The sequence below is a fragment of the Ovis canadensis genome, chromosome 23, assembly GCF_042477335.2.
Source record: "Ovis canadensis isolate MfBH-ARS-UI-01 breed Bighorn chromosome 23, ARS-UI_OviCan_v2, whole genome shotgun sequence".
NCBI classification, from domain to species: domain Eukaryota; kingdom Metazoa; phylum Chordata; class Mammalia; order Artiodactyla; family Bovidae; genus Ovis; species Ovis canadensis.
The window spans coordinates 20,645,170-20,657,909 of record NC_091267.1 but is presented as its reverse complement, the minus strand read 5'-3'; the positions used below and the strand labels follow the sequence as shown (position 1 = coordinate 20,657,909).

Below are 12,740 nucleotides of genomic sequence, written 5' to 3'. Positions count from 1 at the left end.
GAGTGGGTGCAGGGATAATGGGATCTATTCTTAGACGACTGTAATTCAGCTCCCTGACGTTGGGTCAAAGTTTTCTGTTCAAGGTCAATTTTAATTGGGCCCAATTCTTATCACCCGAGAACACACTGTAGCAGTGGTAGCCATTGGCAGAAACAGATTTGGTACCAGAAAAAAAATGACCGAGAGAAAGACCACTGACATGTCTTAAGAAACTACTACATCTCAAATATTCTCACCTATTACAGCATTTTATTACTGAAAAAAATATTTACAGTGAAAAGTATAGATCAAATACTGGTCCACTTTACAATGCCTTCACAAAGAAGTCTGCTTCCTCACAATACTTTCACAAAAAAGCTCCTCAGATGTCAGTGTAAAAATCAGTGTAGGAAACTGCCATTCTGCTGTGAACTGTCCAAATATTTCATTAATCAGGGAAGTCTGTATAGATTTCAACTATAATCTCTTTAATAATAAAACTTACTTTTCTTTGCTAAGGAATATGCTTCTTCCACTCTTCTTTTTATTGATGGATTTTTCAAAGTTGTTTTTGCCTAGAGACAATACAGAGCCATCCATCAATCACGTTTAGTCCCATGTGCCTAAGAATCAGGACAGCAGAGCACTAGCTCTGCGCTTGTGGACTACAGTATTCAACAAGACACTGCAGAAGAGAAGGAGGCAGCTGGAGAAGCCGGTCTGCCCCGCTGTGCCCCCCACTCCCCTCCCCGTGTAACCAGGTTCTTCCTCCGCTGTCCCGTGCTCACTCCCCCCGCCCCCATGTAACCAGGTCCTCCCTCCGCTGTCCCGTGCTCACTCCCCCCGCCCCCGTGTAACCAGGTCCTCCCTCCGCTGTCCCGTGCTCACTCCCCCCGCCCCCGTGTAACCAGGTTCTTCCTCCGCTGTCCGCTGTCCCGTGCTCACTCCCCCCGCCCCGTGTAACCAGGTTCTTCCTCCGCTGTCCGCTGTCCCGTGCTCACTCCCCCCGCCCCGTGTAACCAGGTTCTTCCTCCGCTGTCCGCTGTCCCGTGCTCTTCCTTTCCTCCCCTCCCCCCCGCCCCCGTGTAACCAGGTCCTCCCTCCGCTGTCCGCTGTCCCGTGCTCTTCCTTTCCTCCCCTTCCCCCCGCCCCGTGTAACCAGGTCCTCCCTCCGCTGTCCCGTGCTCACTCCCCCCGCCCCGTGTAACCAGGTCCTCCCTCCGCTGTCCCGTGCTCACTCCCCCCGCCCCGTGTAACCAGGTCCTCCCTCCGCTGTCCCGTGCTCTTCCTTTCCTCCCCTCCCCCCCGCCCCCGTCTCAAGTCGCTACTCTCAACTGTGCAATCTCAGTTTCAGTGTCTCATCACTCCCTCAAACCTCCGATTTCAGATCACCAACACGGAACATGAGCAGTTGGTCAGTTGCTCACGTATTTACTGAGGGACTCCAAAACGCCAGAGCGTGTGCTGGGCCCTGGGGGTCAGGGGTGCCGGGGACAAGAGTGGCCTCTGTCCCCCTGTGCGCTGACGCAGCCAGCAGGGAGGGCAGCCCACTGGCCAGGGCCGGCTGGCTGCCTGAGCACCACTCAGGGACCCCCCTGCTGGTCACCACCTAGCCGCCAGGGACACGCAGCTATCTCTCTGAGGAGTGAGATGTCTGCCATCAGGAGAGCTGAGGCCAGAGAACCTGCCTGCCATTCTCACAGGGCTGGCCCTGTGAGAAGTGAGCTGACTCCAAAGCTCGGCGATGACATGTCTGGGAGAAAAGTGAATCCCACAATTGGATAAAAATTCACTGTCTGGCTGGATGTCAAGATGAATTTCTCCCGGACACATCCTTTAGGAAAAACGATTCATAGTAACACCGCAGGAATATGGCAAATCTAGTTCTATTAACAAGGGAGAATTCACCCAAGAGAGACACTTGGGACTGAGGCGCCTCCTATGGAAATGATAACATGAGAGATTCCAACCAATGGTTTACTAATGGTTTGAATGCACAAAGGCAACACTGTCTTTGACTTTTTTTTTTCCTTGCTTGACACTCCTCTGACATCCCGAGAAGCTTGGCGTTTGCCCCCCAGGGACAATGATTTTAACAACTGACCTTCTGGTAATTGTGAATGAGAGCCCACAGTGCGGCTGCTCCAATCCTCTGGGCGTTTTGATTCTCACTTTCCAGACAAGCAGCGAGCACACTAATCACTTTCTCTAATAATAAACAGACACAAAAAAAGAAAGGGTCAGGTCCAGACAGTAGTATTCAAATCTCAGACTAGTCAAAGATACCCACTTTTCACCCATCCAATACATACAAAGTTGGCAAAAACAATCTTTTACATCATGTGATATGTGGGAGGACAACCCTAAAACAATTTTCAGAACAGGCGCAGAACCACAGAAGCCGTGGATGCTTATCTTTTTCGTCCCTAATTCAACGAAGCCACACTCCTTTAAAGACAACGACAGGGCAGAAATAAGCAATTACACAATGAGTTTACTAATGAACTCTTTGATCATAGCTGACATTTTCACATGCAGGAAAACAGAACTTACTCTGACGATAAATTATAAAGACATTATAGGAACATATCAATAGCAAGGGCTGCTATAAAGAAAAAAAATCAAGAAATACCATAGTAGCTAAGCCTTTTAAGAAAGGACTAAACATTTCAAAGGTATTTTTGTGTGTAGGTATGTGAGGTTATTTAAAGATACAACAACATATAAGATACACCCTCTTTGAGCAAAGCTAGCCAGAATATGGAATCAAGACTTACAGATTATCTGCAGCAGCCTCCTCCTTTTAAAGTAGAGACATCTAGCCCCAAGGAGACTGTCCAAGTGTTTCAGAGCAATACATGAACCCATTTTATTACTTAACTCTATCAAATTATTTTCCCTCTTAAGAGAGTGATTTTTAAGACATAATATATTCTTAGGGTTGAAACACTTGTCATTGGGAACTCTTCCTGTGCATGACTGAGGGCAGAGTCTGTGTAGAATCTGCTCACCGGTGAATATCCACAGTGCAAGTCTACTGTAGGGGCACAATAAACTCTAGCTGGATGAAAGATACCATAATGAAAGCAAACAAGAATGCTGTTTAAGTGATCCTATCTAGAATTTTTAAAGAAATTTTAAGAAATTTAAAATCTTCTATAGGAAATAAATAAAAAGCTGCTCCATAAAGTGAACTCTGTGCAGTAAAGGGACAGACAGAGAGGAAGGGAGGTGTGGGCGCTGCAACCTTCCCGCCACCCACCCACTCCTGCTTGACCACCTTCTCTGCGTTCTCTGCTTCTCCTGCACCATAACCTACAGGAGCCAGCCTACATAAATAGCTATCTGGCGAAATTCATCATGCGAGGTCATTTCAGACGATGAAATTCATCATGGGAGGTGATGCGTGGCAGACTCTTAGGGAACAGCATCAAATGGGAGGGTGACTTCTGTGTTCTCCATCTGAGTACCAGCCAGGGACATTTTCACACTTTGCAGCAAGCCCTCAGAACATATAACCCATGGTCTATGTAAGCTGATACAACTCCTCTGTCCAGTCACTGTCTCTTATATTTTTAAAAGAAAGTACATATACAGGACAATTCATGTAGTGCCCCCTCTGATAATGCAAGTAGATCAATTTTTTAAAAAAATTTTACTGTGAAATATAACATGTACACACACAAAAAGCATATAAAACATTTTTAAATTTAACCAAGAAGTATGATGTGAACTCTCAAAGAAACATATAGATAATCTCTTATTGTTACTTATCTGCTTGGAATTATCTGAGTCTCCTGAATCTGTGGATTAGTGTCTGATGAAAACAGTTCTTGAAATGTTTAGTGATCGCTGCCTCAAACACTTTCTCTCACTTCCCCTTTTCTGTGAGGACTTCAATGCACATGCAATCAGACTGCTCCAGTATGTCCACTCTGTCACTTAGCCTTTTTTTTTTTCCCCTTAACCCTTTATTCTTCTCTGTGCTACATTCCGGAAATTGTTTCCTGATCTATCTTTGAATGCTTAAATTTTCTCCTCCACTATACCCAACTTGCTGCCAGACATGTATACTGAATTTTAAATTTTGGCTATTGAAGTTCTGTAACAGTCTTCTGTCCATCAGAACTTCCCACAGAGATGGAAATATTTATATGCCTGTAGTCTAATAACATAGCCAATAGCCACCTGCAGCTAAGTGTGATAAACAAATTGAGTATCTTAATTAATTTGCACTTAAACACCTGTAAGGGGCTGACATTATCGTACTCAACAGTGAAGTTCTGTTTGGTTCTTTTTTCACATCTTTCAATTTTTCAGTTTCTCATTCCCTGCAAATACTTTCAAGCTTGTTGTTTACTTATCTAAACGCAGCATCACTAAAGTTGTTTTCAAATCTGTGTTTCACAATTCAGGCAGGTAAGCTGGTATTTTGCCCCTGTGTTGCTGTTGCTCTTTCATGCTGCCATTTCCCTGACATGCCTGGTCATCTTTAACTGTGAATTGGCTGATGCTTTTGAAAAACTGTTTGTGGAGGTTCCCTGAGGCCTAGGATGAACCTGTCCTCCGCCCGTTAGAGGGCTGTTCAACTGAGGAGCAGCTCCCACCAAGGTCATGGGCCACTTGTCTGTGTGTCTCTGGGCTGAAGAGCTGTAAGGGGCTGTCTGTGTGGCGCCTGTTTTTCTTTATCATCGCCTGGATGAGGCTCAGGGCACCAATTTAATTCTGATTCACCTTCTTCCTTTGTGGCTCAGCTGGTAAAAAATCCGCCTGCAATGAAGGAGACGTGGGTTTGATCTCTGGGTTAGCAAGATTCCCCTGGAAAAGGGAAAGGCTATCCACTTCCATATTCTGGCCTGAAGAATTCCATGGACTGTATAGTCCATGAGGTCAAAAAAAGTCAGACTCGACAATGACTTTCACTTTTACCTTTTTCTAAGAGGTTAGTTCTTTGAGATTCCAGCTTAGTATCTGCAGGATGGCCCATAGGACTTGAGAGAGCCTGTCCTCAAGGACCCTTCCCATTTGGCACTCATGGACCAAAGCCCGAGCACACTGGCTGGCCAACGTCCCTGGAGCGGAAGAGACTTCTCCAGACTTCTTACCATCCTGGGCACAGACTGCCGATCAAAATTGGCCTGGAAGTTTCCCACTATCTTCAGTTATTTGATTTTTTTAAGGTGAATTTTAATATATTTTACCTGGCACGTTTTTGTTTTGCTCAGAGGCCTGGTCCGACATGACCGGAAACAAGACGCCCTCTGGATCTGTTCACACAGCAGTCGAGCCCCACTGCCCACTCCACTCCAGACCACCTAAACCTAAACTGGATGTTGGCTGCTGCTGATCAGAGTCACGTGGCCTTGCCGGGAAGATCTTCCAGCCTCATGACTCAGCCAAGCTCCTTCCTTCCTCTGGATCCCCAGGTGGAAATGGAGGCCGCGCCTGGGACACATCCACGGAGAAACTGCACAATCACTGCCTCCCAGCCACCTTGGAGGCCCCTCATCTCACATCTGTGGGGCTAGGGAGCTTCCTTCTTCAGGCTCATGGAGAAGAGAGAACACTGCTGACGCAAGGAAATGCTTAAAAATAAATCCTGAGTGATCCAGAAATGGAAGATGCAGGCTTCTCTCCTTCAGCTCTTCCTGACCCTCTCAATAATAAAAATACAAAGAAACGTCTTTGGTCCCCAAAGAAGAAACTTATCCTGAGAAAGGTGATGCTAATAGGCGACCGTGGAACAGGGACAGGCACCTCCCAGAGGCTCTCGTGTCCCATGAGGTAGGGTCCTATTGTCACCCTCATTTCAGCAATGTGAGGACAGAGGGGGACACAGTGAAGGAGGGCAGAAACCTGGAAACAAAGCCACCAACACTCCCGTCGATCCCTCTCCGGGAAAGGAGATGACAGTTAATTCAGGTAAGTTAAAGGCTGGCTGAGCTTCTAAAATCTTTTGCTGAATTTCTAACAATTCAATAATTATCATCAGAAAAATAGAATCATGACTATACACAATAATATAATCAGTTTTCCATTTGAGAAATTCCATGTTTTGTAGAAAAACACTTCTAAGAAAAGATTAAGTGGAAGGCATGAAAAGAAAAGAGAATTAATACATCTAGAGCACCTACCACATTCTATAGACAGGGCTGGACAGTTTATGTGTTAAAACTGATTTCTACCAAAGTCAGGAAAAGAGGGGTTCTTTTCCAGATGAAGAAACTGGACCCAGAGAACCAGCACCCAAGGCCCTGGCGTCCAGCACTGGATACATGGGGTCTAGAGTCCACCTGTCCTTTTTTTTTCTCATGATAACACATCCCCTTATAAAACCTGAAATTCACATACTCCTCACAGGAACAGCACATGGCTGCAGAAACAGAGCACTCCATTTCCCCTGTTTCAGAATTTCTGATTCCTCACCAACCCTCGCCTCCATCTGTCCCAAGGGCAGAGTGAGGTCGCTGTGGGGCTCCTGTCACCGTGCGCTCGCGGGTCCTCAACTCCGCGGCCTGCTCACTCTCCCGTGCCCCCCGGGAGCCCGCTCGTGACGGGCACGATCATAGATGCCCTGGTACACACAGCAAAAGAAGCAGAAACCTCCTGACCCGTGAGACCTTCTGCTCTAGTGCAGACAGAGGAGGGATGCACGGATGTGCACTGAACACACAGCCTATCAGCTGGTGCTGACTCTCCAGAGGAAAGTAAAACGGGGAAAGGAGGCAGAGAGAGGGTGGGGGAGGCAGGAGACGGGCACGGGGAGCACCAACCACGCAGACAGGCCGTCTGGAAAGGCTCCAAGGGCGGGGCCGTTCTTGCCCAAAGGCACAAGAATCAGAGGACCAGGAGGAGGGACGGGGGGAAGGAGGAGCCCAAACTCTCCCAGGAGCTGCCTCCTGAGCCGTGTGGCCCTCGCGCGGTGATCTGTGAACGCCAGGCGGGAGTCACGCCCGATCCGTTCCCACAGCCTCCGCCTCCAGCAGAGCCTTGAACATGGCTGGTGCTGAATGACCACCAGGCAGACTGTTTATAAAAGTACTCTGTTTTAACCTGAACATAACGCTGTGTGGATAAGCACGTGTATCAATGGATTCATCTGGTGCTCAAGGAGAAGACTCACCGTTGGCCAGGATCTTGGGCTTGTTGGCAGGACTGAAGCAGATGTTATGGAAAATAAGAAGGGGGATGGAGAGGCTGCTCTTGTGCTTGAATCTGCTCATCTCCGTGAGCAAGTCTAGACAGCCATCCAGCCGCAGAATCACCTGCTGCCCGTCTTCTTCGAAGGACATGTTCAGTAGCAGCTTCAGCCAGAGCACGCTCAGGTTACTCAGATGTTTGTTTCCCCCTTTCGGCAACGTCAGAGACAGAAAGTTCTGCAGGAAGTTACTCTGTGGATAAATGGAGAGAACGTTACTTTACTTTCTCCCTGAGTCTTTTAGAATTACTTTCCGAGTCCCAGAGAGATCAATTAACCAGCATTCTACTCCTGTTCTCCTTTAAATTAAAGAAACTTTAATTTCTCCTTCCTCCCAATACCTTCCCAATACTCCATCGACACTGTTTCCAAGTAGAAGTGAAAAAGTAAAGGAGAACAAAATAGTGCTCAAATTTTAACTCCTACTAATCAGTCCCTGACAATGGATAAAGCAACTAGTCAACTCAGTTATTTAGGATTGATCATTCGGTTTGGGGACTATTTCAGGCATCCTGGGTTTTTCTCTTCCTGTCTGCCTTCTGGCAATTTTGCTACTCACTGAGAGCTATCCTACAGGGAGGAGAAAGAAACAAAATCCCAGTCAGTCTTGGACACCAGTTAATAACTGTGGTATTACTAAGGATATTTGAATCTTTATAGCTGCAAGTGTTTTGTTTTTTTTTTAATCTGTGGGTATATCTTATACCCACTTTACCCAACCACTTATCATCACTGAAGATTTCTCATGGCTACGTGTCATTCTTGTAAACTTAGAGCAAAGAAAGCTCCAGTACTTAACTGTAAGAGTCATTTCAACCTCCAAATAAAACCCCTTCCAAAAACCACACCAAACCCTGGACTATGTGAAAGACAGTGGCTTACTGCCTAGAATAATCTACATGCAACAGGAAAGAAAGCATAAAGGTATCATCAAGAAGCAGCCTGGGCCAGCATGGGAACCAGTCAAACGAGCACTTTGATCAGGGTACAGAAATAGGAACTTAACTTTCACAACTCTCCAGGATACCCATGTCTCTTCCTGTTTAACAATCTATTCGGGCTTATTTCTTAGGTTCCTCTAAACCTACATCAAGATTTTGGCTTGAATCTATAAAATAAATTTAGCACTTTTATGTAAAAGGACTCTGAGTACGAGAACAAAACGAGCTATAGGAGCCTTAGCCACCCCACCCAAGCATCAAGGAAATGGTCAAACTACACCCTGTTCTGTCCTGCAGCCATCACTCACGTCTGCTCTCCTCTCACCCAAACGAGGGCTGGTTAGATTCACCCCTTGCCTTTCCCATTCAGCCAGGTTCTGCCGTGACCTTGGAGACCTGGAGCTGACAACGGTGATAAAATACAGAGAAGAGTGTTAAATCGTAAATAGGCTCTGGGCATTCCCTCTTTCTGCTGGGCCTAAAGACTTGCGAAGAACACGCCAGCCAATGCAGGAGACACTAGAGATGCAGGTTCAATCCCTAGGTCAGGAAGATCCTCTGGAGTTGGAAATGGCAACCCACGCTAGTATTCTTGCCTAGAGAATCCCACGGACAGAGGAGCCTGGAGCTACAGTCCACGGAGTGGCAAAGAGCTAGACACGACTGAGAGTCTGAGCATGCACACACACACAAAGACCTTTTCAGACTTCCCACACTGGTTAGGATGCAAAGAAATATGCCCTGGTAGACAGATATTTTAGAATCTTAACTGTATAACAGCATTCTTGACATTTTCTGGTAACTAAACAAGAGTTAGCGGAGGTGTAACTCCAAGTGTCTAGGGCTCGTCATGACAGAGCAGCAGAGGGAAAACAACCTGACTGGCCTCTACCTGGAGTGGGGCCTGATCGCACTGATATCAGAATATACTGAAGTTCAGCAGCCAGATCAGAGATCAGGAGTTGAAATACTTTAGAAAGCATTTTGTTTAACCTAAACATTTTTTGAGTGAAGAAACTGAAGCTTTTTAAAGGGAATAAGCACCAGTCAGTCACACGTCAGATCCGAGCGTAGCGCTTATGTTCCACTTGGAAATTCCTACTTCGCTTCCTACCAACATGTTCTCTGTAAGGAAGTGGCAGAAAGCACTGTCCCCTCACCCCCAGGCTATGCTTTCACACATGTGGAAGGATGGCAACCACAAAAATTCAGTCCAGGATAGTCATACACACATACATACAGACCAGCTATCCAGCCACATGCTAGTAAATAAACAGCTGAGGCTGAAGCAGTGGTCCTCAATTTGCGTGGAGTGACGTTCCCACCATGGCTGACTTCAAGATACCATGATGATGTCAGCTGGACTGCAAAATTCTTGAAAATGATCAACAAGACTCATGAACCAATGCTGAGTTAGCACAACATATCACTGAGAAAAGATCTTTCTTTAGTAAGACTTTTCATTTAGAGACTGTACTCAAAGTGTATTTTTTTTCGGGGGGGGAGGGATTGCAGTGATGATACAATAGAGGAAAAGGGGGCTCAATTCTTATGAGAGCTGTCAACTTTTTCAGTTTATCTTGGCCTTCATGTAAATGAAACAGAAACACTCAAATGCCTGTGGACTATTAAGTAACAATAACCTGTTCATAATCAGATTTTAAGGAATCTTCCAAACTAGGGATTCTGTTTATATATCACTAAATACAGTCTAACTGAACATGTGCAGTAGATTTTGTTTAAACCAGCAAGCCTCCTTTAAAGTGCCCTAAGTTAAAACCAGTGATAAGAATTCAAGTTTTGGCACAAGGGTCCCAGAGAACTGAAAAATCACCTGTGACATAAAGAAGTTAGGTCTAACTTGGGGAAAAAGGGCTGCAATTTCAAAAATCATTTGACAATGTCAATTGACTTGAAATTGTTACTTCTCAATTTGGTCTGTTTAAAGACCAATATATTACTTTTGGGCTTCCCTTGTGGCTCAGACAGTAACGAATCCGCCTAAAATGCGGGAGACCCAGGTCCGATCCCTGGGTTGGGAAGATCCCTTGGAGGAGGGCATGGCAACCCACTCCAGTATTCCTGACTAGAGAATCCTCATTGACAGAGGAGCCTGGTGGGCTACAATCCAAGGGATCACAAAGAGTCAGACACGACAGAGCCACTAAGCATAGCACATACTATTCTTATGATCTCAGACAGATATAAGACAGCTGTCTTTCTGAAACTATCATTTTTGAGAGAGAGAAAATACAATCCAAAAGCTAAGAAGATAAATTAAAAGGAAACAATACAGTCATATTCTAGTTTCCATCACTTTTCATGTGTCAATAGGCTGTAAACAAAGTGAACCCTTCTAATCTCTTTACAATCCTTTAAAATGCTTGAAATCATAATAAGTTTCCCTAAAAACCGAATTCTAGACTTTTCACAAATGTCCTGGGTTGGAAAGGTATTTTACGAAGTCTCTTTTTTATGAAAGGAAGACGAGTGTAATACTCACTTTCTGAATTACCCCTTTACAGTCGTGAGATAAGGCCAGGTTTGAAAGAATCATGAACACTGTCTGCTGAACAGCCGTGTTCTCTGGAGGCACTTGGGAAGCCATCTTCAGGATACACAGCATCAGGGAGCTGCCGGGGGCCCCTCGGTGTGCAGCTTGAACAGGATGCTGTCCGTAACTTGACCAACAGAGGGAACTGCAACCTTCAAAAACAGCAGCCGTCACAAGGTGGCTCAGCTTCACGCTTTGGTTCAACCACCTGAGTGGTGAGCTCGTCCGTCTGTGGAAGGACTCGGTCATTAACCCGTCAGCTGCAAGCACCCCGAAGGCCGGTACTGGTGACCTAATGGACTGAGGGGCTGGCGATCTCAATAAAGCACGGAAAGCACTATGACTCCTGTCTCCATTTTACAGAAGGGAAAAATCGAGGAACACGATAAACTGGGGCCGCGGGGGAGCACAAATGCCATCAGGATGGGTGGCTACAGAGCGGAGGCCGAGGTCAGACTCTGAGGAGTAAGCCACCCTCAGCACAGCAGTGATGAGATGGGCTGCGTACGGTCCCCAGTTCTGGTCCCTTCTGTCTTTTGATATTTGGAAAAGCCAACTGCTGAGCTGCTGAATTTGCTAGAAAAAGCAGGCGAACCCCAGACTTGCTGGCTTAAACCTCAACTCTGTACCCCTGAGTTTACATGGGAAATGCATACTGCCTGCAGGCCCGCACTTTCTTTTGCTCAGAGAGTGTTTTTCAGTTTCTCCTCCCTTCCCAAGTCGTCGCCCGCCTGCCTTTCTCACTCTCAGTTGTCGGCCACTAACAACAGGGCCTATGGGAGGCGCTCAACAAAACGCCTGACAGAGGCAGGCGAGAAAGAGGCACCCCAGTGACATCAACTGTCACCAAGCCACCCGACCCCAGGACCACCTGTCATCACACCAGCCTCCTGTTCTAGAATCTATAAAAGCTTAACCTTTACCTGGTTTTTAAGGTCTTCTATCACACTTTTCCCTCTCCCAATTCTCCTATTAAATCCAGTGTTCTCCTGTGGTATCATCAGGACAGTTTCTCCCTCTATGCCCTGAGCTGTCTGATGACTCTTCTGTCTTATCAAACCATTCACTCTTATAAATCCCTACAGAAAAGCATACCTCTAACCAACACACCTTCAAAATAACTGGAAGAAACACTTCAAAAAGTATATTCATTTTTGCACTTTAACAATACTAGTACTTTAGTACATTACTGAAAAGCAGCATCAGGCTCAGTTTACCATTTGGGAAATTTGCGGTGTAGACACAAAGCAGCTGCAGCGCAACCTGCATCAGCGAGTCATCCATCAAGAGCCAAGGCCAGAGAGCGTGCAGGACGGGGACCAGGTGAGCGTCCAGAGCCGCCTCCTGTGGCGGGAAAAGAGGCAAGGTGGCATTAGTCTGAATAATGGAAACATAAACGAAAATCACAGCCAAAACATCTTCACCAACACAGGAGACAAAACAGAATTCATTTTGTTCTGACTGGAGAACAGAATCCTGTGGACAGGTTCAGCACCCTGAAACCAGGACCACCCTGACCATGAGACCCAGTCTCAGGAACTCCCTCCAACACTGGGTGACCAGGATATGCAACTTCGGTAAGAAATGAAGAAAAACAGCTTCTGAACACGTACATTAAGCAAGACAGTGGTATCTTACAGCACTGAATGAGCCCTTGCAAATGCTGTGATACAGCTAAGAAATGGGATTCTCTGCTCAAGGAAACATGCTGATCAACTCTGAGTCCTCCCCACCTGCTCTTCTCCTGTGTACATATACATACCTAATGTGTGTGGCCAGATAGATCAGAAGATCATTGCTTTTATTTATTTATTTATTTTTACTTCATTTTACTTTACAATACTGTATTGGTTTTGCCATACATTGACATGAATCCACCACGGGTGTACATGCGTTCCCAAACATGATCCCCCTTCCTACCTCCCTCCCCATAACATCCCTCTGGGTCATCCCCGTGCACCAGCCCCAAGCATGCTGTATCCTGCATCGGACATAGACTGGTGATTCGATTCTTACATGATAGTATACATGTTTCAATGCCATTCTCCCAAATCATCCCACCCTCTCC

The 12,740-nt window shown here is 46.1% G+C and overlaps 1 protein-coding gene across 3 annotated transcripts in view; it reads right to left on the bottom strand.

Annotated features, from left to right (window-relative positions):
• Nucleotides 1-12,740, bottom strand: part of RTTN (rotatin) — a 108,956-nt gene that overhangs the window by 909 nt on the left and 95,307 nt on the right. For all 3 annotated transcript variants that reach the window (XM_069569153.1, XM_069569152.1, XM_069569154.1), the window contains exons 44-48: nucleotides 11,890-12,016; nucleotides 10,622-10,824; nucleotides 7,103-7,370; nucleotides 2,084-2,187; nucleotides 485-554 (exon numbers count right to left, since the gene is read on the bottom strand). In XM_069569153.1, coding sequence (XP_069425254.1) covers nucleotides 485-554; nucleotides 2,084-2,187; nucleotides 7,103-7,370; nucleotides 10,622-10,824; nucleotides 11,890-12,016 — 772 coding nt within the window. The remainder of the gene's footprint in view (nucleotides 1-484; nucleotides 555-2,083; nucleotides 2,188-7,102; nucleotides 7,371-10,621; nucleotides 10,825-11,889; nucleotides 12,017-12,740) is intronic.